Raw genomic sequence first — 26,613 nt, 5'->3', positions numbered from 1 at the left:
ATCAACCTCTGATAGCTCTTCACATCTGCTAGTGTCGAATCATTGTCCAGGTGACAATGTTCATCATACTCAATAGTTGTAAGTCATTTGTTTTGTTCCATTAGTGTAATGGCAGGCTTGGCACCAGACAGTCCCAATTCTGCTATAAGCTCTAGAGTATACTCCTTTGGCATAAAAGAATTCCTTTTGCAGACCTGCAGACCTCAATGCCCAGGAAATATTTCAAGTTTCCTAGGTCTTTAATCTTGAAAGCCTTTTGTAGTGTGATCTTCGCTTCTTGAATCATTGTAGTATCATTGCCTGTGATTAGAAGGTCATCAACATATACAAGTATGAAAACCTGCTTTCCATTCTCCTCTTTGGTGAACACGGAGTGATCATATTTGCTTTGTATTAAACCTGCTACCAATAGAGCTTCTGTGAGTTTCAAGTTCCATTGTCTTGATGCTTGCTTGATTCCATATAGTGATTTAAGCAGTCTGCAGCCCTTAGAAATCCCCCCTTGGCTGCTGAAACTAGGTGGTAACTGCATGTAAACTTCTTCCTCAAGATCATCTTGAAGAAATGCATTGTAAATATCCATTTGGAAAAGAAGCCATTGGTTCATAGCAGCCAATGCAATAACTGATCTCACTGTGACCATTTTGACAACTAGAGAAATTGTCTCCTGATAGTCTAGGCCTTCTTGCTAGCTATAACCCTTGACTACAAGTCTTTCTTTAAACCTCTCAACTTCTCTATTGGACCTGTACTTAATTTTGTATACCCATTTGCATCCAATGGGCACCTTACCCTTAGGAATATCAACTATCTCTCAAGTATTGTTCAGAACTAAGGCATCCACTTCTGTCTTCATAACTTCAACCCATCTTGGGTCCTTCATGGCTTTTGTGTATGATGTAGGTTCTGTTTCTTGTGAGGTAGCAGTCAAGTAAGTTTGATAAGTAGCTGACATGGCATTATAGTTCACATAATTGGATATTGGATATGTGCAGTTGGATGATGATGCTCCATTGATTGGGCAGACATAGTCTTGCATCCAAATAGGTGGCTTGGAACCTCTGTTGGATATCTGGAGTTGTACAGCTTGAACTTCCTCAGTGGCTTCATTAGATGGTATTTGCATATTATGAGCAATCTTTGTATCTGGTGGCTGTTCACCATGACCTGTATTAGTTCCTATGAGGTTGTACTCTTGTTGCATCACTTCATGACCATGCTCAATAGCTTGGTTGACTGTATCATATCCTTCTCCTGACATATATGGTTGTTGTTGATGCAAAGAGTAATCTTCTCCTTTTGATTTCAGCTCTAAGAACATAGGATATTGTTGTGTATCATCCTTCCCCAGTTGAAAAGGAAAAATGTCTTCCTTGAATGTGACATCTCTACTAACAAAGAACTTCCTTCTCCTTAAGTCATATAGCTTGTATCCTTTCTGAGATACTGAATATCCCATGTGAACAGCAGTAATGACTCTAGGAGAAAATTTGTCCACCTTTTATGTCATTGTAGAAAAACATAGATAACCAATAGTTCTTAGGTGTGTCATATTAGGTGCTTTCTTATGAAAAACCTCATATGGAGATTTCTCTGCTAGAACTGAAGAAGGCAGTCGATTAATAAGATATGCTGCAACTAGTACATAATCTCACCAGAACTGCAGAGGAATGTTGCCTTGAAATCTCAAAGCCCTTGCCACGTCTAAGACATGCCTATATTTTCTTTCCATTACTCCATTATGCTGTGGAGTATGTGGGAAGCTGCTTTGACGTAAAATACCATTATCTATCAAATAATCTTGACATTCATGACTAAAGAACTCTACACCATTGTCAGTTCTTAGTACTTTAACATTCCTACCAAACTAGGTATATACCATTTTAAGAAAGGATTTTAGCACAACAACAGTATCACTTTTCAACTTCATTAGAAAGATCCAAATCATCTTGGAGTGATCATCAACAAGAGTCAAAAAAGATCTGTTTTCATTATATGTAGGCGCTCTATATGGACCCCAAATGTCTACATGAATCAAATGAAATATGTCTTTAGCTCTGTTGCTACTTAAATGAAATGGTTTCCTTGTCTGCCTAGCTAAACGACATACAGTGCAATTATTGAGCTCACAATCAAAAAACTTTTTGTCTTTAAGAAAATCTAACTACTTCATGACTTTGATTGGCCGCACATGCCCAAGTCTCCTATGCCAAGTAGTGATGTCTGTTTGCATTCCTTCTACAAGACAACTGTTGATCCTTTGTGCCATTTTATTTCTGTTAGACCCTTTAGGAATCAGTAGATAGAGACCACCCTTCTCCTTACCAATCCCCTTCACTTTCCCAGTGTATAGGTCCTGAAATACACAAAATGTTGGGAAAAAATTAACTGAGCATTGTAGCTCTTTAGTTAATTTTTACACAGACAATAAGTTGTATTTAAAACCAGGCACACATAATACATCATGTATCACATCATGATCTGTAAGTTTGTAACTTCCCTTGCAGATAATACGCACAGTCTTACCCTTTGGGAGGTTGACACTACCTTTACTTGAGTCGGGTAATCCAGTCATTGTTTTCAACATATCACTATTAGATGCCATATGGTCAGTAGCACCGGTATCTACAATCCAATAGTCAGCTAGATCCTCTAGAGATTGAGAATTAACATTACCTGCCATATTTGCTACATGTTCTTTTGATTTATCCTTGCTTATCATCTTCATAATCTGGTTGTATTGCTCATCAGTAAAGAAATTGAGCATTCCTTGACTCATCCCTCCATTATCCTGATTTGCAACAATATTTTTGCCAGAACTATTATCACTCATAGCCACGTTAGCTTGCCTATACTACTGTGATTTCTTCCCCTTGAAACCAGATGGATATCCAACAAATTTGTAACATGTATCTCTTGTATGTCCTTTGTTTCAACAATACTCACATTACAAAATATTGAACCTCTTAAACTTTGACTGATTATCTCTAGAACTCATAAGAGCAGTAGAATCATTTACTTCATTTGTCACATTAATATGTGAATTAGTCTCAAACATTCTTATCTGATTTTCTTCATTTATTAGCATTGCATAGGCACGACTGACAGAAGGAGATGAGGATTGAAGTAAAATCTGACTTCTAATTGCATTATAGGATTCATTTAAGCCCATTAAGAACTGAAAAAATTTCTGTTGCTCCAAGTGTTCAATAAAATCTCTAGTTTCAGCCGTAACAGGAAGAGAAAGAATGATGGAATTATATTCATTCCAAAGTGACTTCAACCTAGAATGATATACTGAAATGCTAGATGTACCTTAAGAAATGGTAGCTATCGCCCTCTGAAGGTTGTAGATCCTAGATCCATTAACTTTATCAAAACGATCCTGCAGATCTAGTCACACTTCATGAGCATCACTAGCATATACGATTCCATTCACCAGATCTGGTGAAACCGTGTTCATAATCCATGTCAAAATAGTGGCATTCACTCGCTCCCATTCCTCCTCCAAATCGACTGTAAATTGAGCTTTTGTACAGCTCCCATCGATGAACCTTAGCTTGTGCTTTGCTCGCAATGCAATCACCATCGCCTTGCTCCAGATTGAATAATTCTCAGTTCCTTTGAGCTGTATCGATATGATGACATTTTCAAGATTATCATAAGGTTGCAAATATAGAGGATGACGGGGATTGTCGATGTCCAGATTCGCCATGACTGATTGTCAAAAATTGGCTTCAAAAGCTTGAACTGATGATTTCAGAAATTGTATTAACTGACTAATTCCTCGCCTCGATCGATCTACTCGAGCTCTGATACCATGTGGAAATCCACCATTATTGAGTGGAAGAACTTAGCAGAGAGAATCGAAGAAGAAGAATGGCGGGAAAATCAGTTTTAACTAATTTTCTGAAAAGAAGCTAAAATACATACACCTCTATACACACACATATATATATATATATATATAGACCTCCACTACTTCAACTACCACTAACTTCTGCAACTAAAATCTAACAAATTATTACAGTTATACATGTGAGTTAATCACGTGCTAATTTCTACATATTTTCAAATGAACAAATTCAATTGTATTTTTATAGTCTCTAAGACTATAAATACTTTTTGCCAAATGATTATGCCCGAAAAGCAAAGTGACAGAACATTACTGAACAGTCTTTCTCTAAATTTCTTTCTTTAATTAGAAATTGAAGAAAATTACATGTGGGAAGTGGGACCATTGTTTTTTTTTTTACAAGGCGAAGGACCACGTCATATTTGTCATATCCTTTGATCCTCAACTCATGTATCCTAAATTCTTCCTTAATATCCTGTTTTATCTTAATTTTCTTGACACTATAATGTCGAAAAGAAATTGTACATTACCATGTTTTAGAATTGTTTAATCTTTACCTTCTGAATTTACCCTCAATGAATGCTTTTGTAGGTATTGACATGCTATAGTAGTGGTGAAAGTTCATATCTTTTCTAGGTTTCGTATCTAGTCAATCAGTACCAAATGGGACTGTTATTTATATGCATATACAAAGAAGGAAAATGCTAGCTAGCAAAAATGATAAACCTCATAATTTAGGTTAGCTAAGTTTTGCTAGGAGAATAAACTCCATTTGTTGATTAAAGTGTCTCAAGTTTAATTGCAGTTCCTTTAATTAGGGGATGATCTATTCTTGCTTGTTTTCCTAAAAAGGTTTGATGCAACTTTGTTTCACAAAAAACAATCTATGGCCTTTTTTGTTTTTTTGATTAAATGCAGCAATAATATAAAATTTGAGAATGGAAGTCATGTTGTTCTATAACCATATTCGGTTTCTGTATCTTTCTGGAATATGAACGAAGTAGAGCTAATATGTTGATTAACATACATCCAGAAAATGTGAAAATTTACCTCAATTAGTAATTGGGGCGTAATTCTTTAATTTGGGTTATCAAATAGGATAACAGCAAAATCTGATCATGCTTGGCTCATACAAATAATTAGTCTCGCTAGTCGCTAGAATAATTTATTATTTAGGGCAACTAATTAGTTCTTCTAATTAAATAACAAAGTTTGTTGCATTAGTTGGACTTATAATGAATCATTGTGCTTAATCATCACATATTATATAGTGTAATAAAAAAGAATTCCTAATTAGTTATTGGCAAGTTGTTTTAGTCTCTTGATATATATTAGGCATTATCTTACATCCCACATATAGAAAATCAGAAACAAATCAGAAGATGATTCGCAGTTTGACATCCACGCCATCTCATGCTGCTGTTTTATCTAGAAGACTTTCGACATTATAGAACGACAATGAAGACTCAGTCAAATTCCACAAGTGGATACCTTACTCCTACTCCGATAGGATAGAAAGGCTGCTTCCGATAGACCCTCGGTTCAAGAAGACAGAAAAGACGAGAAGAGACAATATATTAGTACCGTCAACAAAAACCATTAAAAATAATAACAACAACATAAGAACCAGAAAATAAATGACATGCAATAACAATAACCAGTAAATAAGATTTTCGACAATATATATACGTATTTTATGATAGTATTTCGTATTAATTGATTTGTGATTCATTATAAATTTATATTTTAGTTATGCCAAATCTTTTTGAGAAATATTTATTTTACACATAAGAGATTTAAAACTAAAATGTCAATAAAATTTTGTAAGATTATTATCATTTATTCAAATTGTAAAGAGTTTTGATGAATCAATTCCTCTAGAATTTCCTTCGTAGTAATGAAAAGCGGCCTCACCAAATTTGACAACTGCATGTAAGGTTGAAATTCTGATAATTCCTTCTAGTTGAACTTATTGCATTTTATTTTGAAAGTGATCGTATTATGCATATTATTATATTAATTATTATAGTAATTGATTAGCGGCTGATTAGCTTAGATGGACAACCTACTGTTGCATAGGAGACCTCGTCATTTATTAAGTGAATTATTAGTCATAAAGCTAGCTACCTATGTCTTAGCTTCAGTATTCTCTAAAGCAACCACTTATTTATTCTTCATTTAATTATAGAATATAGAAGGTAAGGCCCCAATTTGACAAAATCGTTTTACGATCCCCAATATTTGGTTGATTGCAGCGAAAATATGATATTCTCCAGTTGTAAAACAATTGATACTCTTCGCACAACCTAAGCTTATACACTTATTAATTTGATGAGCTTAATTAATTATTAGTCAAACTGGGAAATGATTAAGCGTAAGCTAATTCACAATTATTAGAAGGATATATTAAATTAAAGTAACGTGAGGCCAGCTGTGCATGACGAGAATACCGAAACAGCAAAAGCATTAATGGGACATAGCAATTAGACATATAGAGATCAACAATCTGATTGAGGTCAAGATTAAAAATGGATCTAGATTCAGGTAGAATCATATTCGTTTGCCACTAATTAGTTTTAGCTAATCTTTATATTGAAAAAAGTATTTGACTTTTTGACCAATCTATTAAAGTGCTTAGTCCCCGTTAACAACCAGATCCATCGTACACCCCTAATTACAATTACCACAATTTAGAAAGGTTTTTAAATTTGACTCCAGAAAAGTTCAAACTTCATTAATGAAAAACCGATCAAGTGCACTGGGAAAAGGGAAGTTTTTTGAATCATTAAAAATTGGAACTGAACCTATTATATCTTTTTATTTCCAAAATAATTATACTGGAATATTTTCAAATAATTACACCATGCCTCAGATATGTAAGAATTAATGTGTAATTTAGTGGTGTCGATGAGAGTTTTCCGACTATTGTACCACACATGTGATTTTGGTTTGCACTATTCCATTTCTTCTTTTCTTTTCCTGATTTTCTATGTGATGAAAATCTTTTTTATATATTTAATATATTAGAAACATTGAAAATCACGATTCATCCAACTCAAAGAGGAAAAAAAGTAAACAATATTGGTTTAGTTGTTTATATTCTGCTCCGTGCTTGTGTGGCTATTGAGAATCATATCAAACCATGAATACATGATGTGTCTTGTTATATTTAGATATACCTATCATGGTTTATTTATATGCATTTTTAATTTTTTACCACATGACATCACTTGACAATAGTAAATTAATTTGGTTTAATAAATATCGAGTGTGGATAATTTGTTTTCCATTATCGTATAAATTAACTTATTGGTCAAATTTGATTACCCTAGTTTTGTGTAAAAATATGTGAGCTTTGTGTATTGCTAGGAGTGCAGCTTAGGGTTAGGGGGGCTAGGGCAGCCATACACGTAATTCATTATTCTTTTGAAATGCAACTTGAAATTGATTACTTGAGTTGATGGTTCAATCCAAAAAACAAAACAAAAAAACAAAAAGTTGAGTTCACTGTATAATGGACATATTGGTTCTTTCTAGAGTCCTTAACATAATGAAACATTAGAAAAGACAAGAATGTGGAGAATAGCTCGATCTGTTGCCAAGAGTTATGGTCTTGATAATGTGCGTTGGAATTTTCCAGATTAAGATCTAGGGGGGGGTCAATATGTGATGTTTTACCGCTGCTTGTTTACGTGAAAAGTTATCCTTACATTTTAAAATGACTAAAATTGTTTAATGTTAAGTTTGATCACTTGAGAGAAAAATAAAAGTAACTCAAAACTCAAATTTTGAACCTTTAAATTTAGGTGTGGCCTGTGTGAGACAGGATTCCAGTGCCCTGACATCGCCAATTAAGTACTTCTCCCACTGTTTTTATTTCTCGAAATAGAAGTTTTAGGGAACTTTCCCCAAAGCACTTGGAGATCCGCCGGAGACCAAATCATTCACACTATTCGGTCGTGCATATCCACATAATTAATGTCCTTTCTATTTCTATGGCCTATGGGGTTTCTACTCCTTTAATATATTCCTCTTGTTTTGTGCTAGCCCTACCTCATTGTTTATAGATTTGGGACGGGGAGTAAAAGGTATTAGTAGAGGTAAAGTGGTACTTGTATGGGTCAAAATCTCACCACCACGATTAGGTTGTCCTAACACCTCGCCCCAGCGATTGTGACAAAAGTCAATAAAGTCCGCTCCATTTCTCCTGTGAGACATCCGACGAACCGAAAAGAGTAACGCCAAAGAGTCATGACCAGGATGCACTACTGACCAGAAAGCGTCGAGTTACACAAAGAGTAAAGGGACTTCGACTATATATAGCCAAAGAAGGCTTTCAGTCAAGGGGGATTTTCTCCATTCTCTCAAAAAGAGAAGGACAAAAAATTCATTTCTGGTATTGGAAAACCAAAAGGAAACATTTGTAAGACAATGTTGAATCGCAATAAGATCATTATATTTCCTTCGTCCCACATGCAATCATGGCTATTAAATTTTTCGGTCTGGAATTAATTAAGTTTGACTATGATTTACCCCTTCTTTTTTGATTGATTTGTTCAAAAAGTTTTAATATCTTTTTGAGTCAAACAATTTGGCGCCGTCTGTGAGGATTTCTTAGTGAAAACTCCTAGTTTTTCCTAGACCAAGGCTGAGAAACACAATCATTCACCGAAAGAAGCACGAAGGGAGAATCTAACCTAAGCGAGACATGGGAACAACCAGGGGCGTATTTACATGGTGACAAGCGGTGTCACAGGACACCGCTTCATCGAAATTTTTTACTATTTATATATATAAAAATAATAAGTAAAACAGAAATACAAGATAAAACTATTTAAAGTGACACCACTTGCAACAAAACATATTAGTAGTCTAGTGGTTGTCAGCTTCAAGTATTATGTGAGAGGTCTTGGGTTCGAACTCCCTTGGTTTTGCAAAATATTTTTTGACTGTTACGGCCCTTTTACTAGAAATAGTGACACCACTTATGAAAAATCCTGCGTACGCCACTGGGAACAACGCGCTAAGAGAAGGAGAGCCGAGTGGGTTTACCGAACCTGAAGTTCCTCGCCCCATCAGCTGCAAGTCTTCTAAGTTAGGCAAACGATGTTTCAAAACCAGCTCTCCCCCACCGAACCACCAAACAGAAGCGAAGAAAATCTCACCCTCACCTCCCACACTTTGTCAAGGCAAGCACATAAGATCCGCGTGAACGAACGAACACAAGGACATCTAGGTTGAAGAATAAAAAGCACTTCAATACAGCCGAAACCCTCCATGCCGGCAGCATCTCCGAGCTGAATGATAGGAGTCAGACAAGAAAATTATACTACGCGTGTAGCGTGAGCCTATACGAAATACTGACGCCTCTTGTCCACCAACGTTGCACCATCCGATGCAAGTAATACCAAACAGACTAGGACTCCTACGGAAGGTGCCCAACCCTCCAGAAACTGGGACTGGCGCCAGGCTGTTATTTCGATAAGTTCGAAATAACACCCTTTAAGGCCAAGAGCCTTCGCCATCAGAAAAGAATGGTTCGATCTTAGTCGAACGATGACGGGCTACTGTTTCGATAAGTTCGTCAGTAAAGAATGGTTCGACCTCGATCGAATGACAACGGGCTGTTATATTGATAAGTTCGAAATGAAGCCCTTTAAGGCCAAGGGCCTTCGACATCAAAAAAGAAAGGTTTGACCCCGAACGAACGATGACAGGCTTTTATTTTTATAAGTTCGAAATAACACCCTTTAAGGCCAAGGGCCTTCGCCATCAAAAAAGAAAGGTTCGAACCCGATCGAACGACGATGGCCTGTTATTTTGATAAGTTCGAAATAACACTTTTAAGGCCAAGGGCCTTCGCCATCAAAAAAGAAAGGTTCGACCCCGATCGAACGATGACGGGATGTTATTTCGATAAGTTCGAAATAACACCCTTCAAGGCCAAGCCATCAAAAAAGAATGGTTCGAGCTCGATCGAACAACGACGAGCTAATATTTTGATAAGTTCGAAATAACACCCTTTAAGGCCAAGGGCCTTCGCCATTAGAAAAGAATGGATCGACCCCGATTGAACGACGACGAGCTGTTATTTCGATAAGTTCTAAATAACACCCTATAAGGCCAAGGGCCTTCGCCATCAAAAAAGAAAGGTTCGACATCGATCGAACGACGACGGGCTGTTAATTTGATAAGTTCAAAATAACACACTTTAAGGCCAAGAGCCTTCTCCATCAGAAAAGAATGGTTCAACCTCGGTCGAACGACGATGGGCTATTATTTCGATAAGTTTGAAATGATGCCCTTTAAGTCCAAGGGCATTCTCCATCAAAAAAGAAAGGTTCGACCCTAATCGAACGATGACGGGCTGTTATTTCGATAAGTTCGGAATAACACCCTTCAAGGCCAAGGGCCATCGCCATCAGAAAAGAATGGTTTGACCCGATCGAACGACGATGAGCTGTTATTTCAATAAGTTCGAAATAACACCCTTTAAGGCCAAGGGCCTTCGCCATCAAAAAAGAAGGTTTGACCCAGATCGAACGACGATGGGCTGTTATTTTGATAAGTTCGAAATAACACCCTTTAAGGCCAAGGGCCTTCGCCATCTAAAAAGAAAGGTTCGACTCCGATCGAATGACGACGAGCTATTATTTTGATAAGTTAGAAATAACACCCTATAAGGACAAGGGCCTTGCCATCAAAATAGAAAGGTACGACCCTGATCGAACGACGACGGACTATTATTTTGATAAGTTCGAAATAACACCCTTTAAGGCCAAGGGCTTTCACCATCAAAAACAAAGGCTCGACCCCGATCGAACGACGATGGGCTGTTATTTTGATAAGTTCAAAATAACACCCTTCAAGGCCAAGGGCCTTCCCCATCAGAAAAGAATGGTTCGACCTCGATCGAACGTCAACGAGCTATTATTTTGATAAGTTCGAAATAACAGCATTTAAGGCCAAGGGCCATCGCCATCAGAAAAGAATGGTTCGACCTCGATCGAATGACGACGAGCTGTTATTTTGATAAGTTTGAAATAATACCCTTTAAGGCCAAGGGCCTTATCCATCAAAAAAGATAGGTTCGACCTCGATCGAACGACGATGGGCTTTTAATTTGGTAAGTTCGAAATAACACCCTTTAAGGCCAAGGGCATTCGCCATAAGAAAAGAATGGTTCATCCTCGGTCGAACAACGATGGGCTATTATTTTGATAAGTTCGACATGACGCCCTTTAAGTCCAAGGGCCTTCGCCATCAAAAAAGTAAGGTTCGTCCTCGATCAAACGACGTCGGGTTGTTATTTCGATAAGTTCAGAATAACACCCTTCAAGGCCAAGGGCCTTCGCCATCAGAAAAGAATGGTTCGACCTCGATCGAACGACGATGAGTTATTATTTCGATAAGTTCGAAATAACACCCTTTAAGGCCAATGGCCTTTGCCATCAAAAATGAAAGGTTCGACCCTGATCGAACGACGATGGGCTGTTATTTTGATAAGTTCGAAATAACACCTTTGAAGGACAAGGGCCTTCGCCATCAAAAAAGAAAGGTTCGACCCCGATCGAACGACGATGGGCTGTTATTTTGATAAGTTCAAAATAACACCCTTTAAGGCCAAGGGCATTCGTCATGAAAAAAGAAAGGTTCGACCCCGATCGAACGACGATGAGTTGTTATTTAGATAAGTTCGAAATAACACCCTTCTAGGCAAAGGGCCTTCGCCATCAGAAAAGAATGGTTCGACCTCGATCGAACGACGATGAGCTGTTATTTTGATAAATTCGAAATAACACCCTTTAAGGCAAAGGGCCTTCGCCATCAGAAAATAATGGTTCGACCCCGATCGAACGACTACGAGCTATTATTTCGATAAGTTCAAAATAACACCCTTTAAGGCCAAGGGCCTTCGCCATCAAAAATAAAAGGTTCGACCCTGATCGAACGATGATGGGCTGTTATTTTGATAAGTTCGGAATAACACCCTTTAAGGCCAAGGGCCTTCGCCATAAAAAAGAAAGGTTCGACCCCGATCGAATGATGATGGGCTGTTATTTTGATAAGTTCGAAATAACACCCTTTAAGGCTAAGGGCATTCGCCATCAAAAAAGAAAAGTTTAACCCCGATCGAACGACGACGAGCTATTATTTCGATAAGTTCGAAATAACACCCTTCTAGGCCAAGGGCCTTCGCCATCAGTAAAGAATGGTTCGACCTCGATCGAACAACGACGAGCTGTTATTTTGATAAGTTCGAAATAACACCCTTTAAGGCAAAGGGCCTTCGCCATCAGAAAATAATAGTTCGACCCCGATCGAACGACGACAAGCTGTTATTTCGTTAAGATCGAAATAACACCCTTTAAGGCCAAGGGCCTTCGGCATCAGAAAAGAATGGTTCGACCCCGATCGAACAACGACGAGCTGTTATTTCTATAAGTTCGAAGTAACACCCTTTAAGGCCAAGGGCCTTCGCCATCAAAAAAGAAAGGTTCGACCTCGATCGAACGACGACGGTCTATTAATTGGATAAGTTCGAAATAACACCCTTCAAGGCCAAGGGCCTTCGCCATCAAAAAAGAATGGCTCGACCTCGATCGAATGACGAAGAGCTCTTATTTTGATAAGTTCAAAATAACACCCTTTAAGGCCAAGGGCCTTCGTCATCATAAATGAATGGTTCAACCCCGATCGAACGACGACGAGCTGTTATTTCGATAAGTTCGAAATAACACCCTTTAAGGCCAAGGACCTTCGCTATCAGAAAAGAACGGTTCGACCCAAATCGAATGGTGACGAGTTGTTATTTCGATAAGTTCAAAATAACACCCTTTAAGGCCAAGGGCCTTCGCCATTAAAAAATAAAGGCTCGATTCCGATCGAACGACGACGGGCTGTTATTTCGATAAGTTCGAAACAACACCCTTCAAGGACAAGGGCCTTCGCCATCAGAAAAGAATGGTTTGACCTCGATCGAACGATGACGGGCTATTATTTTGATAAGTTCGAAATAACACCATTTAAGGCCAAGGGCCTTCGCCATCAGAAAAGAATGGTTTAACCCCGATCGAACGATGACGAGCTGTTATTTCGATAAGTTCAAAATAACACCCTTTAAGTCCAAGGGCCTTAGCCATCAAAAAAGAAAGGTTCGACCTCGATCGTATGACAACGAGCTGTTAATTTGATAAGTTCAAAATTACACCCTTTAAGGCCAATGGCCTTCACCATCAAAAAAGAAAGGTTTGACCCCGATCGAATGACGATGGGCTGTTATTTCGATAAGTTCGAAATAACACCCTTCAAGGCCAAGGGCCTTCGCCATCAGAAAAGAATGGTTCGACCCCGATCGAACGACGATGAGCTTTTATTTTGATAAGTTTGAAATAACACCCTTTTACGCCAAGGGCCTTTGCCATCAAAAGAGAAAGGTTCGACCCCGATCAAACGACGACAGACTATTAATTTGATAAGTTCGAAATAACACCCATTAAGGCCAAGGGACTTCGCCATCAAAAAAGAAAGGTTCGACCCCGATCGAACGAAGACGAGCTATTATTTCGATAAATTCGAAATAACACCCTTTAAGGCCAAGGGCCTTCGCCATCAAAAAAGAAAGGTTCGACCCCGAACGAACAACGACGAGCTATTATTTTGATAAGTTCGAAGTAACACCCTTCAAGGCCAAGGGCCTTTGCCCTCAAGAAAGAAAGGTTTGACCTCGACTGAACGACGACGGGTTGCTATTTCGATAAGTTCAAAATAACACCCTTCAAGGCCAAAGGCCTTCGACATCAGAAAAGAATGGTTCGACCTTGATCAAACGACGACGGGCTGCTATTTCGATAAATTCGAAATAACACCCTTCAAAATCGGGGCTCGTCAGATGAGCCTCTATTTTACACCAAAGCCATGAACAGTTGGAATAAAAAGTGAAGTATAAGGCAAATAGAGAATAAGGGAACTTTTATTTATGCAAAGCCACAGCGCGGGCTACCGCCACCTACATATGGCCCAGGCCAACCCATAAAAGAACGAAAAAAGGAAGACGAAACGAACAAACGACAGTCAACAAACAAAATAAAAACACCATTATCATCATCTGCACCCCCATTGGCTTCGGGAGTCACCGCGTCGTATCCACAGCTGATGCGAGCCTCACGAGCTTTCACTCGCGCTTCTTCATAAGCAGCCTCAACAATGGTGCCGGCTTCCCACAAACTCTAATATATGTCCTGCTGGGCTTCAGCATAAATCCAGAACTCATGCATTTGGCAAGGAACGACAGTGGAAGACGACGCAACCTGTGCTTGTAATCGCTCATTTTCCGCCTCCAAGGCCGCGACCCGATCTTCCAGAATCGATGCTTCCTGATCAATTGTGCTAATTCGCTCCTCGAGCCTCGCCTCTATAAGGGTAGCTGACTCTCTATCTGACTCCTATTCAGATTGGAGTACACGGATGGTGTCCTTCAGCGCCGCCGCCCTCGACAAAGCCTCAGACCAGGCTCTCTCGATGCTCTCCAAGCCAACGATTTTGCTCTCCATTGCGGTCAGTTTCCTCGTCCATTCCAGGCTCATCGCCTCAACTTTAACCAAGTTCTGGTCCATCTCCGACTGCATCGACCTCAACCTACCCTGTAAATGCTCACATTCCTCCGCGACCCCCTATCCAACTCGTGCTCCTCGTCCTTAATACGAAGTTGCTCTTCGAGATCGCTCTTGCTGCAGATAGTCTGCATCAATTCCTGGTCCTTTTTCTCCAACTCCTCACCGAGAACCTGATTACGGGGATCTGTCCTCAGCCGCTCGTGCATCTCGTGATATCTGTCATGGTAGCGACGGTATTTCTCCAACATCTTTAAGAAAACCCTTGCCCGGATGTTGGCCCTGCGAATGCTTTCCACTTCAACCATGCATGTCTAGAAATCATGAACCCGAGGTTAAACTAGTGCTTTCAAAAAGAGGGAAAACATAAAGCGAAAGCAAAATGCGATGTACCCTTAGGCCTATGACAGCTACCTCGTCCCTCAGATCAACATCAGGGACATCCCGGAGGGACTCATTCTCAGGTTCTGAGCATAACAGGCTGAATTGCGGCACCATATCCTCCCATTCCGCCAAGAGGTTAACGTTTGAAGGGATCTGAAGAACACGGGCCGAGCCCCCGACATTAACCACTGAATGAGTAAGGCCCTCCTCGAACATCCTAACATCATCGGGGTCTAGGTCTGACTCACATTCATACTCATCAACCACCATGCCTTTTCCCCTTTCCGCTGCCGAAGGAGGAGCACGACCCGCTGAAGAAGATGAGGGCACGTATGAAGTCACAACAGCGGCGCCATAGGCCTGGTTCTCTACCACAACAAGATGATGATTGTCGGTAACAACAGGGGCTGCCGATTTAGCCAAGACAGCGGCTGGAGTTTCTGATTGCTAATCTTGGGCACCGACAACTTCAACAGTCTACTCCGTCCCTATGGGGGGAACTGCATTAACGCCCTCTCCGGAGCCCAACAGGGGAGAATTGTCCAGGTGAATCACTGTTTGGGGCGCTATCTCAAACTCTGCTCTCCGCCTTTTCGACGGCCCCTCCTCCTCTCCAGTAGACGGTAACTCGTTTGTAAAATGAGCAACACTGGTCGGAGCCTCATCTTGAGAAGCGGCCCTTGTTAGAGTAACCAAGGCCGCGGATTCGACGGAAGCAGCCTTCGATGAATGACGAGCAATGGATACCGCAATAGGGCGAGCAGACATGGTCGGCTGGCAGAAAGCTAGCTGAGGCGCCCTTACTCTCCGCACCCTCCATGGCAACGACAAACATTGATTGAGAGACAAAATGAAAAAGTATATAAAAGGGGGAAGAGGACGATATATAAAGGCGTTGTCTCACCTTTGAGGGGCATGCGTCCGGACTTCTCGTGAAAGGCCGACCATGTGTGAATTCCTACTGTATTGGGAAGAATGGCCTCCACCCAGTCGCGGATCCCTTCGACAGGCGGCAGGGGTAATCTCTCAGCTACAAAGATGAATAATTTTATTACTCAAGTAAAACAATAAAGCATTTCACTAGATAAGGGTGCACACTTACGTGCGAAGTTCCATCTCTCGAGGAATCCCGTTGGGTTTGCCACAATATGTTCGGTCCTCACATAAAAGTAGTTCTCATAGAAATGGCGGTTGGTCCTGCCATCCATCTTCACCACCAGACTCCTCGACCCCCGAGGACGCATGTGGATCATCGATTCGCGGATCAGTTGATGAGCAAAGATACTGAGTATATGGTTCAAGGTGACCTCACGACTGGCAAGTTCTGCATACTTGAGCAGCATAAGAAACAACTTGTACAGATAAGGCGAAAGTTGGGCGGGGCACACTTCTTAAAAACGGTAGAAATCCACCACCAATATTGGAAGAGGAAGTGTGTACCGTACAATGAAGGGGTAAGCGTAGAACACGCAGTACCCAGGATGATCAAAGTGAACTTTGTTGTCCCCCTCTACCGGCCGTATGTCAACATAATCAGGGATGCCCCACCTTTCCCTCAAATCTACAATTCCTCTTTCTCTCAGAATGGAAGCGACGAGTTTTGGCTCCGCTCCACTGCCAAAACTAAAGTCAGTCGCCTCCCTCCCGAGGCTAGGCAAGATCTTAGCCACCGAGGGAACCTCTTCATCCTCCGCCGCATCCGCCCCTCCGGTAACCTGAACAGAGCTCTCTGGTACCAAATTAGTAGCGGGAAGATTGTCGCGAGAAGAATCGCCAGCCATTTTTTTAGCAGACTACACCGAAAGAAGTGATAAGAAGAAAAGATGAAAGATTTTAGTGAGCGAGGAGGTGAGCAGAAATTCGAGATATCAGAAAAAAGCTATATCAGAAGAACTTTCTCAAACAAAAGATGAAGTGAATCAATCAAATGACAAGTTCCCCATATTTATAAGAGACATAAATTCTCCGAGCACGAAACCCAAGAGTCGCCATTCGAATCTGATGAGGCACGAAACATTTCAGTTTCCCAGAAACATATGTCATAATGGTGTTAATAACGAACTAGCACTTTAGTGCCAATCGACGTTTTGGTTCCAAAAATCGCTGCAACGGTCCGCGAGGACTGAGAGAACCCCACCATTTCGTTAAAAATCCCCAGAACGCGATCAAGGAACGAAAAGTCATAGGTCAGATTTCTCCCGACCCTGACCGACAGAGGGACTAACTGTGTGGGTCAAAATCTAACCACCACGATCAGGTTTCCCTAACACCCCGCCCCAACGACTGTGGCAAAAGTCAATAGAGCCCGCTCCATTTCTCCTCTGAGACATCCAACGAACCGAAAAGAGTAACGCCAAAGAGTCATGACCAGGATGCACCATTGACCAGAAAGCGTCGAGTTACACAAAGAGTAAAGGGGCTTCAACTATATATAGCGAAGGAAAGCTTTCAGTCAAGGGGGGATTTTCTCCATTCTCTCAAAAAGAGAAAGACAAAAAATTCATTTATGGTATTGGAAAACCAAAAGGAAACATTTGTAATCCTCCTTCCTCATATGAGGAAGACAATGTTGAATCGTAATAAGATCGTTATATATCCTTCGTCTCACATGCAATCATGACTATTAAATTTTTCAGTTTGGAATTAATTAAGTTTGACTATGATTTACCCTTTCTTCTTTGATTAATTTGTTCAAAAAGTTTTAATATCTTTTTGAGTCAAACAGTACTCTTGGTTTTAGACAGAATTTAACATTATAAATTTAATTTTAATATTTATAAAAAAATTTAATACATATATACATATCTTACTTCGTCTTAAAAATACCGATATCATAAGAACATTTTGTGTCAAAGCTGCATCTATCATTGATGACAGTTGGAGAGTTTCTACGATATGTAATACCCGAGTCCGAAACCAAAATGGCAAGTTTTTGGACTCAAAACACGTTTCTAAAGTTTTAAAAAAAAGTTACTTTTCTACCTAAAATGCAGTATTATACTGTGCTTTACTTTAACGGAATTTTAGCCATTAAAATAAAGCACAGTATAATACTGTATTTTACCTAAAGCGCAGTATTATAATGCGTTTTACCTATTAAAATATAAGCGGTCCCCTTCTTCTCCACGACAGAAACCAGAAAGCTTCCATTAAAAACACCACAGCCCCCCCCCCCCCCTTCAAAAAAAATTCGAGTGGACCCTACCTGTCACGCAAAAAGTGAAGATTGTAGGTCACGCATACAACCCAAGCCTTCGATTGTTGTGGTTTCCTCGTTTCGGGCTCAAAATTTTAATTTTCCGACTTTTCTAAAAACATAAATCGAGGTATTCCGATTTAGTGTATGTCGAAACTCATATAATAATGCATATTAGTTGTCTTGAATGTGTTTTCACGTTGTTTTGTGTTTTGTTTGCAATTAAATTTGTATGTTATTTTTATCCGGATTAAATTATTAGTGTTTAATAAAATAGTTAAAAGTTGAGAAATAATTTTTCTTGTTAATAAAAATGTTTATAAATTTCTTTTACTATTTTATATGTAATTTCGTGAATGTTATGCCATTAAAATATGTTTGTTGTTTTTATTTAGTCTAGATTATTTATTTGCTTAAAGAATAGTGCCCTTTTAGCGTAGTAAAATATAGAGCCTTATAGCGTAGTAAAATATATAGCCTTTTAGCGTAGTAAAATATAGAGTCTTTTTAGCGTAGTAAAATATAGAGCCTTTTAGCGTAAAATCTCTGTAGTTTAAGTATCTACTAACTACAAACTCTATCCAATTACACTTTACAAAAATTAATTATTTAATTTATAAAACAAACACACAGAACTAACAAATTAATATATCCTGTCAAATTAAATATCGAGCATGGAAATCATAGATATATACCCTGTCCAATTAAAAATTAATTATTTAATTTATAAAACTAACAAAATTGTAAAAATATTGAAATTGACACACATAAGAATTCAGGATAGCTTGGTACTACTAGGCCTCAAATATCGAGCCTGGAACCCATAGACATTTACTATGTCCAATTAAATAATTAAATATTAATTATTATTTCTGAAACAAAATTCTAAAAATGTTGAAATTGACACACATAAGAATTCAGGATAGCTTGGTACGACTGAGCCTCAAATATCGAGCCTGGAACCATAGATATATACTCTGTCCAATTAAATAATTAAATATTAATTATTATAACACAAACAAAATTCTAAAAATATTGAAATTGACACACATAAGAATTCAGGATAGTTTGGTGCTACTGGGCCTCAAATATCGAGCCTGGAACCCATATATATATATACTCTATCCAATTAAATAATTAAATATTTAATTTATAAAACTAACAAAATTCTAAAAATATTGAAATTGACATACATAAGAATTCAGAATAGCTTGGTGCTACTGGACCTCAAATATCGAGCCTGGAACCCATAGATATTTACTATGTCCAATTAAATAATTAAATATTTAATTTATAAAACTAAAACAAAATTTTAAGAATATTGAAATTGACACACATAAGAATTCAAGATAGCTTGGTGCTACTGGGCCTCAAATATCGAGTCTGGAACCCATAGATATATACTCTGTCCAATTAAATAATTAAATATTTAATTTATAAAACTAAACACACAATTAATATTGTTTAATTTACAGTAGACGACATGGACGTGTCGCATGTGCATCCTGGACCTTTCTCGGATGAGATTTAAGTGTTACAGGGCGATCATAGGTCTGCCTACGTATGGGAGGGAGAGCTAGTGGAGTAAACTCTCTGCGCCAGGAGAGTGGACAACGTGTGGGACTTTATCAGGGAGAGAGGTTTTTATTCCCGCGTAGTCCAGTGCCTACGTGATACGGGCTTCTATAGGATTTTTGAGATTGGGCAGCTGCATCTCGACTGGTCTCTGATCACGACGTTGATAGAGCGGTAGCGACCGGAGACGCACACTTTCCACCTGCCCATTGGCGAGGCCACCCTCACACTTCAGGATGTTCAGGTTTTATATGGGCTATCTGCTGATGGACTGACCGTTGCACTGCCTCAGTATATGAAATCTGTGAAGCATGCCCAGTATTTGGACTTGCTGCAGCAGTTCACTGGTTTTAGGCCACAGGGTGGCTGCAACTTCAGGGGGCAATCGCATTTGTGTGACAGCTATTAGACATCATTTGGAGGTATTGCACCCCGACATCACCAGCGAGACAGAGGATCTACATATTCACCAGTATACGAGGTTGGCGTTGCTCCTTCTTTTTGGGGGTGTCTTGTTCCCGAACACTTCGGGAAATCTAGTGAGTATGCAATTTCTACATCATCTTCAGCAGCTAGATGAGTTACCCCAGTACAGCTGGGGTGCTGCTGTTCTCGCTTACCTGTACAAGAGTATGTGCCGGGCTAACATGGGCACCCAGAGCGACGTATTTGGTTTTCTGCCACTTCTACAGGTGACAACATATTCGAATACTCTGTTCATTACTTCCAATTCTATATAGTCAAAATGACTCTTAAATTTTACGTCGACCTTGTATGTTAGGTTTGGGCCTGGGAGCGGTTCCTGCCGTTGCAGCCACCTCTACCACCATTATCTCTGGATGCAGCACCCTCCGTTTCTCCCTCTATCTAGGAGGTGGGTTCTCCGCCGTGGAAACTACCGACCATTGATGCTCATCATAATCTCCCCCTTGTCTGGGATGTTTTGGATTTGCTGAAGGCCGCACAGGTAAATATGTACCTAAACTTACTTGTTATAAATTCACTTGTGTTGCGCATACTCACTTTTATGTTATTATTTGATAATTCATCTGGACGTCATACAACCACGACTTGATAGCTGACCTGCCCGATTATTGCTGAGTCGGCCGACTGATTTGGAGCACTTCCGTCCCGTTGATGTGCCTCGATGTTGTGGAGCATCATGCTACAAAGCGGGTACTTATCCAGTTTGACAGTCCGTAGACTATATTGAGGAAGCCTACATGGGAGGCTACACATTATCAGCGGGATGATCGTTCGAGGGCGGACGACGCATTTGTAGCATGGCTAGAGGCGCATGTCCATACTTGGGAGCAGCGAGAGGACCTGATTTCGCCACCACCTTCATAGATCCAGGCGGCGACTATTGGGATTTATACGTCCTAGTACCGCCATCACACCCGATTGATGATCGGGAACCCCGTTCATCAAGCTGGCGGTCGGTACAGACCATACGCCGGGAGGCAAGAGGCACTGGCATGTTTTTTTGGAACCCATACTTATAACTGTGATATAGCATTATGTAATTAATATTTTAAATGTTATACAGGCTATTGGTCATCATTTATTCTACCGGTTGGGACTGCAGATGCAGCAGCATGCCGACAATCCTGCAGTCGTAGAGTATGGCCGGCAGGTGGTAGATCTGGCTCTCCAGACACTACAACGAGTCAGAGAGGACGATAGGTTAGATCATGTTGCTGAGTATGTGGGGCCAAAGAAGCACCATCGGGGTAGGCCTGTCGCATGAGGCAGGGCTGTCCCACGAGGTAGGGGTGCCCACAGGGTCATGGGGGACAGCGAGGAGGTGGTCCCCAGCAAGGGGGCGTTGAGGCACCTATTGGCCACTTGTTGAGGCACCTGATGAGGATCTTGGAGATGATCAACCGGGTTACATCCCTCAGCTAGATGAGCCTTCCAGCAGCATGCTGTCGTACAACCTTCAGTTGGAGCTGCCATCATCGCAGGTCACCCCGTCAGATCCAATGTTGATCACGGGTACATTTGATAGAGATTTAGAGCAGTTCTTTTCAGGCCCATCTACCGCAGCTGAGGATCGGCCGACCCGAGATGTGGATGGTGGGCGCAGGTTGACTTTTGGCTCATCCCTGGCGGTTGATGCGGATCTATCATAGACGCAGGTATTTTTGTATTACTGTTAAATTTTAATTTATTTTTTTTCCTTAAGATTTGCCATAAATTAATTTTTAATTTTCTTATTAAAACTTTGTCCCAACCCATCACGGAGCCCACTTTATGCGATGATGAGGACACCACAGATGCTTATATTCAGGTGCCCGACGAGAACATGGTAAGAAAATATTTTTGACTTAACACGTACATTACTAATATACATTTTCATATACTAAGCTTAGTAATTGTTTTGTAGGTTACTAACGGACCGACGGCCCCTTCTACCGATCCTGCCAGCTCTACTAACGATCATGCTGATGTGCATCCTCACATAAAGAGGCAACGTGATGAGGATGATCCTGATAGTGTACCCGGGCGATAAGGGATGCGCCTCAGGCTAGCGGCTGCATTAAAGCACACAGGCTGTGGGACTAATTGATTTTTTTTGTTTGTATTTTATGTAAATAATACATTATGTAAATAATGGCAAGATTTTTACTTTAACAAAAATTTTATTTTAACACAATTTGAACAACAATTTTATTTTAACACTATAACACAAATACAAATATATCAAACCTAACATAACATAAATTCAGTACAACTAATAAAAACACATGACACAGGAAACATAAAGATACACTACTACGCTCAACACGTACATGTCATTGTTTAGTCGCGACCGCCTAGTATTCTCTTCTCCAACCACTTAAATTTGTCTTCGAGCTTATTTTTTCTTCTTATACCTCCTTGAGTTTCTCCTTCAACTCCACAACTTCTCATTTGGATTGTCGCTCTCTTTCCGACTGCTTCAAACACAAACTATGAAGAGAATGCAACTTGTCTTTGTAGTATTTCTGTTGACAGGGTTCATCAATCCATGCCTCAAAATTGCAAACAGGTTCGTCGGGAACACTATAAAACTTGTTCATACACGCCCAGTAACGGCGTCCAGCTTCTTCCCAACAATCGTGCATCATGAATTTTTTGCCGCACTCGCACCTTGGGACATAAAGGGGTTGAGACATTTGTTAAAGCGTAAAGAAAAACCTTGCTTTTATGGAAATATTTGCTATTTGTTATTATTAAGCGCAGAAAATAACTACAAGCGCACGTTATTTATAGGCAAGATTTCACACAAAATGTAGTATTGTACCACGCTATACATATTAAATTTTTCTGAAACGAAATAGCTTTTGCGCAATCGGTTCAACTTTTTTTTTTTGCGAGAAGACAACACACAAAATGTAGTATTGTACCACGCTATACATATTCAATTCTTCTGAAACGAAATAGTTTTTGTCCAGTTGGTTCAGCTTTTTTTTTTTTGCAATAAGACAACACACAAAACGTAGTATTGTGCCGCGCTATACATATTCAATTCTTCTGAAATGAAACAGCTTTTGCACAGTCAGTTCAGATTTTTTTTGCGACAAGACAACACACAAAATGTAGTATTGTACCGCGCTATACATATTCAATTTTTACTGAAACGAAACAACTTTTGCGCAGTTGGTTCAGCTTTTCAGACCGACAAGACATCACATATGTGTCTATGTATGCAGCAACACTGTATTGCCTATCAACATAGTTGGTTGGCCCTAAACCAACTTGTTGAAAGCACTTCAAGGCATATGCGCACGACATGTGGTAGATGGTCCATTTCCCACATGAACACAACCTGTTGGCTTCATTTACCGTCTGTAGATTATTCCCCCGGTGTTCGCGGATAGCGGTGCGAAATTCAAAAATACCCCGGTCGTGATCGTACTGTAAAAATGAATGTCAATGTGCTCGCCTCTTGTACTTCTCAAATCTTTCCATCGGTATTGGCATAAATTGAACACCCATGTCCATCAATTCCACTGCAACTCTATGACTTTCAAGAAACCTCTATGCAATATGTTTGAATGTCATTCGGACCATGGCAGTGACAGGCAATCCACGTGCAGACTTTAATAAGCTGTTGATGACTCCGACACATTTATAGCCAGGGCTCCCCATCGTCTGCAACCATCACCATGCAATGTCCACATGTGAAGCTCATGTTCCATCAGCCAAGTATAGGCGCGTGGATCTAACTGCCGGATCGCTTCCATACGCCTCGTGAATTTGCACTGTTGGTGCTCAGTTGCAGCCATCCACATTAAATCATGCAAGGCCTTGTCGTGATATTTCTTCTCGAAATTGGCCTTCAGGTGCCTCACATAGTAACGGTGGTATGCATAGTGTTCCTACCATTTAGGCAAATACCATACAGAACTTAAAATACCACTATGTCGATTAGATATTAGACAAATACCTGAACGTTGTTTGATAACGTGCTGCTTCAAGTGGTTCAAAAAAAGCGTCCACATCTCTTCGCTTTCATTGGCACAAATGGCAAAAGCTAGTGGAAATATTTGTCCGTTGGCATCTACTGCAACTGCGATCAAAAGCTTAATATCATACTTTCCATAGACATGAGTACCGTCTATGGAAATTAATGAACGTTAATGCACAAAACCATCAATTGCTGGTTTAAATGACCAGAACACATAGTTGAAAATATATTCGGGTCTGTCCGGACTCCTCTCACGCCTCCATTCAACAACAGTCCCGGAGTTAAAGTGTTGTAGTGTGGCCTTGTGTCTGGGTAGAGATGAAAATGACTTATCCCAGTCACCATAAATAATTTCAAAAGCACGTTTGCGCCCGAGATATGCCTTTATTTTGGTTATAGTACACCCATACTCCTAGTGGATGGCTATGATACACTCTTTAATCTTGAACCTAATGGACACTTCCAAGTATGGAATCAAGACAAGAGAAATCAAGTCTACATCCAAGCTGAAATGATTCTTATTGAATGTGTCAATTTCACATCTGTGGGTGCTAATATATTTACCCACTTTCCACAACCCTAATTTCTTCTTGCTGGCACGCAACATCTAGTGACAACCCATAAAGGCTCTACGACATATAGCCTTGTATACCTCCGTAGTTGACTCCCTTACCGTCATCTCACGGCACTCTCTTACGCTGTAAATTTTTATAGCCCTGATTAGGCGAGCTTTATCGGGGAAATACATGCCCTTTGCCAGCACCGTTGGTACTCATCCCACATTGCTGACCGAAATTCGTCAACATCCCTTGTGAGGGCATCCACATCCGGCATACTTGGAAAATTATCAAGGTAGGGAATATTCCGCTCATGAAACGGCACGTGGGACTCGTACACTCTTGGTCTAATGGGAGGTGGAGGAGCATGCTCCCTCGTCAGCTCAGGTTCGATATTCACTTCCTCCTCATCATCACCCTCATCAGGGAAGGGTGTGTCATCTCCAGACTCATCGGCATTGTTGTCATAATCACTATCATCTTCCTAACTCTACGCATCTGCCAAATCACGAGACAATATGTCGTCTATGGGCAACTATGTGAGATCAGGAACATCAAGTTGCTCGTTTTCACTACACAAAAAAAATAAAATGATAAGCTACTCAACTTGATAAATACTTTACATATAGTTATATCACTTTACTTACAAGTCGTACTGTGTTGACGTTCCATGATGGACATTTTCTTATTGGTGATGACTCCCGAATGGACCACTGTGGTCCAACACGCCAGAACTATGCATATTCCAACTAGGAGCAGTGTCATAACTTGTAAAATTCATATCCGGACGGTACCCCCTATGAAATATATGAGTGTTAATACAAATCCAATTCAAACATAAAATAAACATCGCTAAAGCATAGAAAAATTGAAGTTTACCAGTCGTCTTGTGGATTATATAAAGTCGAAAAATTATTTCCTCGCTGCTCATTCACCGGTGGTGATAAGTTTAAATCAAGGCAAGCTCTTTCATCAGGAATCTGTCCGGCAAAACTGCTCCAGAATAACCACTTGTTGACTGGGGGTTATCCCTACTATGCACACCCTCATTATTGGGAACATCTTCAACCTTGACGTACATTTCCAACAATTTCATTACAATAAATTCCTTGTATTCATCCGTGTCACGACCCTAAATCCACTAAGGGTTGTGATGGCGCCGGGACACCACTGTTAGGAAAGCTAATAACAATTTACTAGCAATTTCTCATTTCATTTATTTTGAAATCATTTCCTTTAAACAACTAAATAATAAATAATAAACTCCACTGAATAAATGAGGTTGTCTTTACAAAATTTAACTACTGAAGAATCCTTCCCAGAACCCGGTGTCACAAGTGTATGAGCATCTACCAGTGAATGAAATAAAATATAGTGACTGTCCGGAATACAAGTGGACAGAAATGAAAATACAATACAATACTCTGAAGGAGACTCTGGCTACAGACGTCTTGATAAATGCAGTTCACCTAAGTCTCCATATCAACCATGCCGCTATACCACTGACAAACCTGTGCAACAATAATGCATAGCAAGTGTAGTATGAGTACGAAAATAACGTGTACCCAATGAGTATCCCGTCTAATCTTGAAGAAGTAGAGACGAGAGGTCAACTTCGACACTTACTAGTGGTCTAATAATGTTATCTCAATAATATAGTAAATCGGTGATTTTTATAAACATGATTGTAATTCAATGGAATGAAGCAAGTAAGAAATTCTTTCTTTTATAGAAAATTTCCAAATTCCTTTTCATTGTTTAGACAAATTTTCTCAAATCGGGAAGAGGAAATAACAATTTCAATAAGTTTCAAGGCAAGCAATACAAGCATGCGCAAATCATGCCGAGGTCGTATGGCCCGATCCAACAATATTTAAAGTGTGCACTGCTAGAGGGTCGAATGGCTCGAACCATAGATGCATCTATTTAATCTGTCGAGGCGTTCGGCCCGATCCAGAATTTAAACACGCACAGAC

General features: G+C 40.0%; 2 protein-coding genes across 2 annotated transcripts; both read right to left on the bottom strand.

Annotated features, from left to right (window-relative positions):
* Nucleotides 1-814: 814 nt before the first annotated feature.
* Nucleotides 815-2,833, bottom strand: LOC104236058 (uncharacterized). The gene is made up of 3 exons (XM_009789904.1): nt 2,462-2,833; nt 2,192-2,356; nt 815-1,498 (listed from the first exon to the last, which is right to left on the bottom strand). Exons 1-3 carry the CDS (start codon nt 2,831-2,833, stop codon nt 815-817), a joined length of 1,221 nt encoding a protein of 406 aa, XP_009788206.1.
* A 114-nt stretch (nt 2,834-2,947) lies between these two features.
* LOC138887520 (uncharacterized) lies at nt 2,948-3,715 on the bottom strand. Its single transcript, XM_070169280.1, has 2 exons — nt 3,402-3,715; nt 2,948-3,284 (listed from the first exon to the last, which is right to left on the bottom strand). Exons 1-2 carry the CDS (start codon nt 3,713-3,715, stop codon nt 2,948-2,950), a joined length of 651 nt encoding a protein of 216 aa, XP_070025381.1.
* Nucleotides 3,716-26,613: the final 22,898 nt, after the last annotated feature.

Source organism: Nicotiana sylvestris, chromosome 3 (genome assembly GCF_000393655.2).
Source record: "Nicotiana sylvestris chromosome 3, ASM39365v2, whole genome shotgun sequence".
Classification (NCBI taxonomy): domain Eukaryota; kingdom Viridiplantae; phylum Streptophyta; class Magnoliopsida; order Solanales; family Solanaceae; genus Nicotiana; species Nicotiana sylvestris.
This window is presented reverse-complemented; position numbering and strand designations above follow the sequence as displayed.

What these genes read in the sequence shown, in the direction of transcription:
- LOC104236058 (XM_009789904.1), bottom strand. Translation starts at nt 2,833, where the DNA reads ATGAGTGATAATAGTTCTGGCAAAAATATTGTTGCAAATCAGGATAAT. An exon ending in ATCATGATGTGATACATGAT is followed by an intron (nt 2,357 to 2,461) that starts GTATTATGTGTG and finishes TGTGTATTTCAG; the next exon opens with GACCTATACACTGGGAAAGT. An exon ending in GGCATAGGAGACTTGGGCAT is followed by an intron (nt 1,499 to 2,191) that starts GTGCGGCCAATC and finishes ATGACATAAAAG; the next exon opens with GTGGACAAATTTTCTCCTAG.
- LOC138887520 (XM_070169280.1), bottom strand. Translation starts at nt 3,715, where the DNA reads ATGGCGAATCTGGACATCGACAATCCCCGTCATCCTCTATATTTGCAA. An exon ending in GCTAGTGATGCTCATGAAGT is followed by an intron (nt 3,285 to 3,401) that starts GTGACTAGATCT and finishes ATATCATTCTAG; the next exon opens with GTTGAAGTCACTTTGGAATG.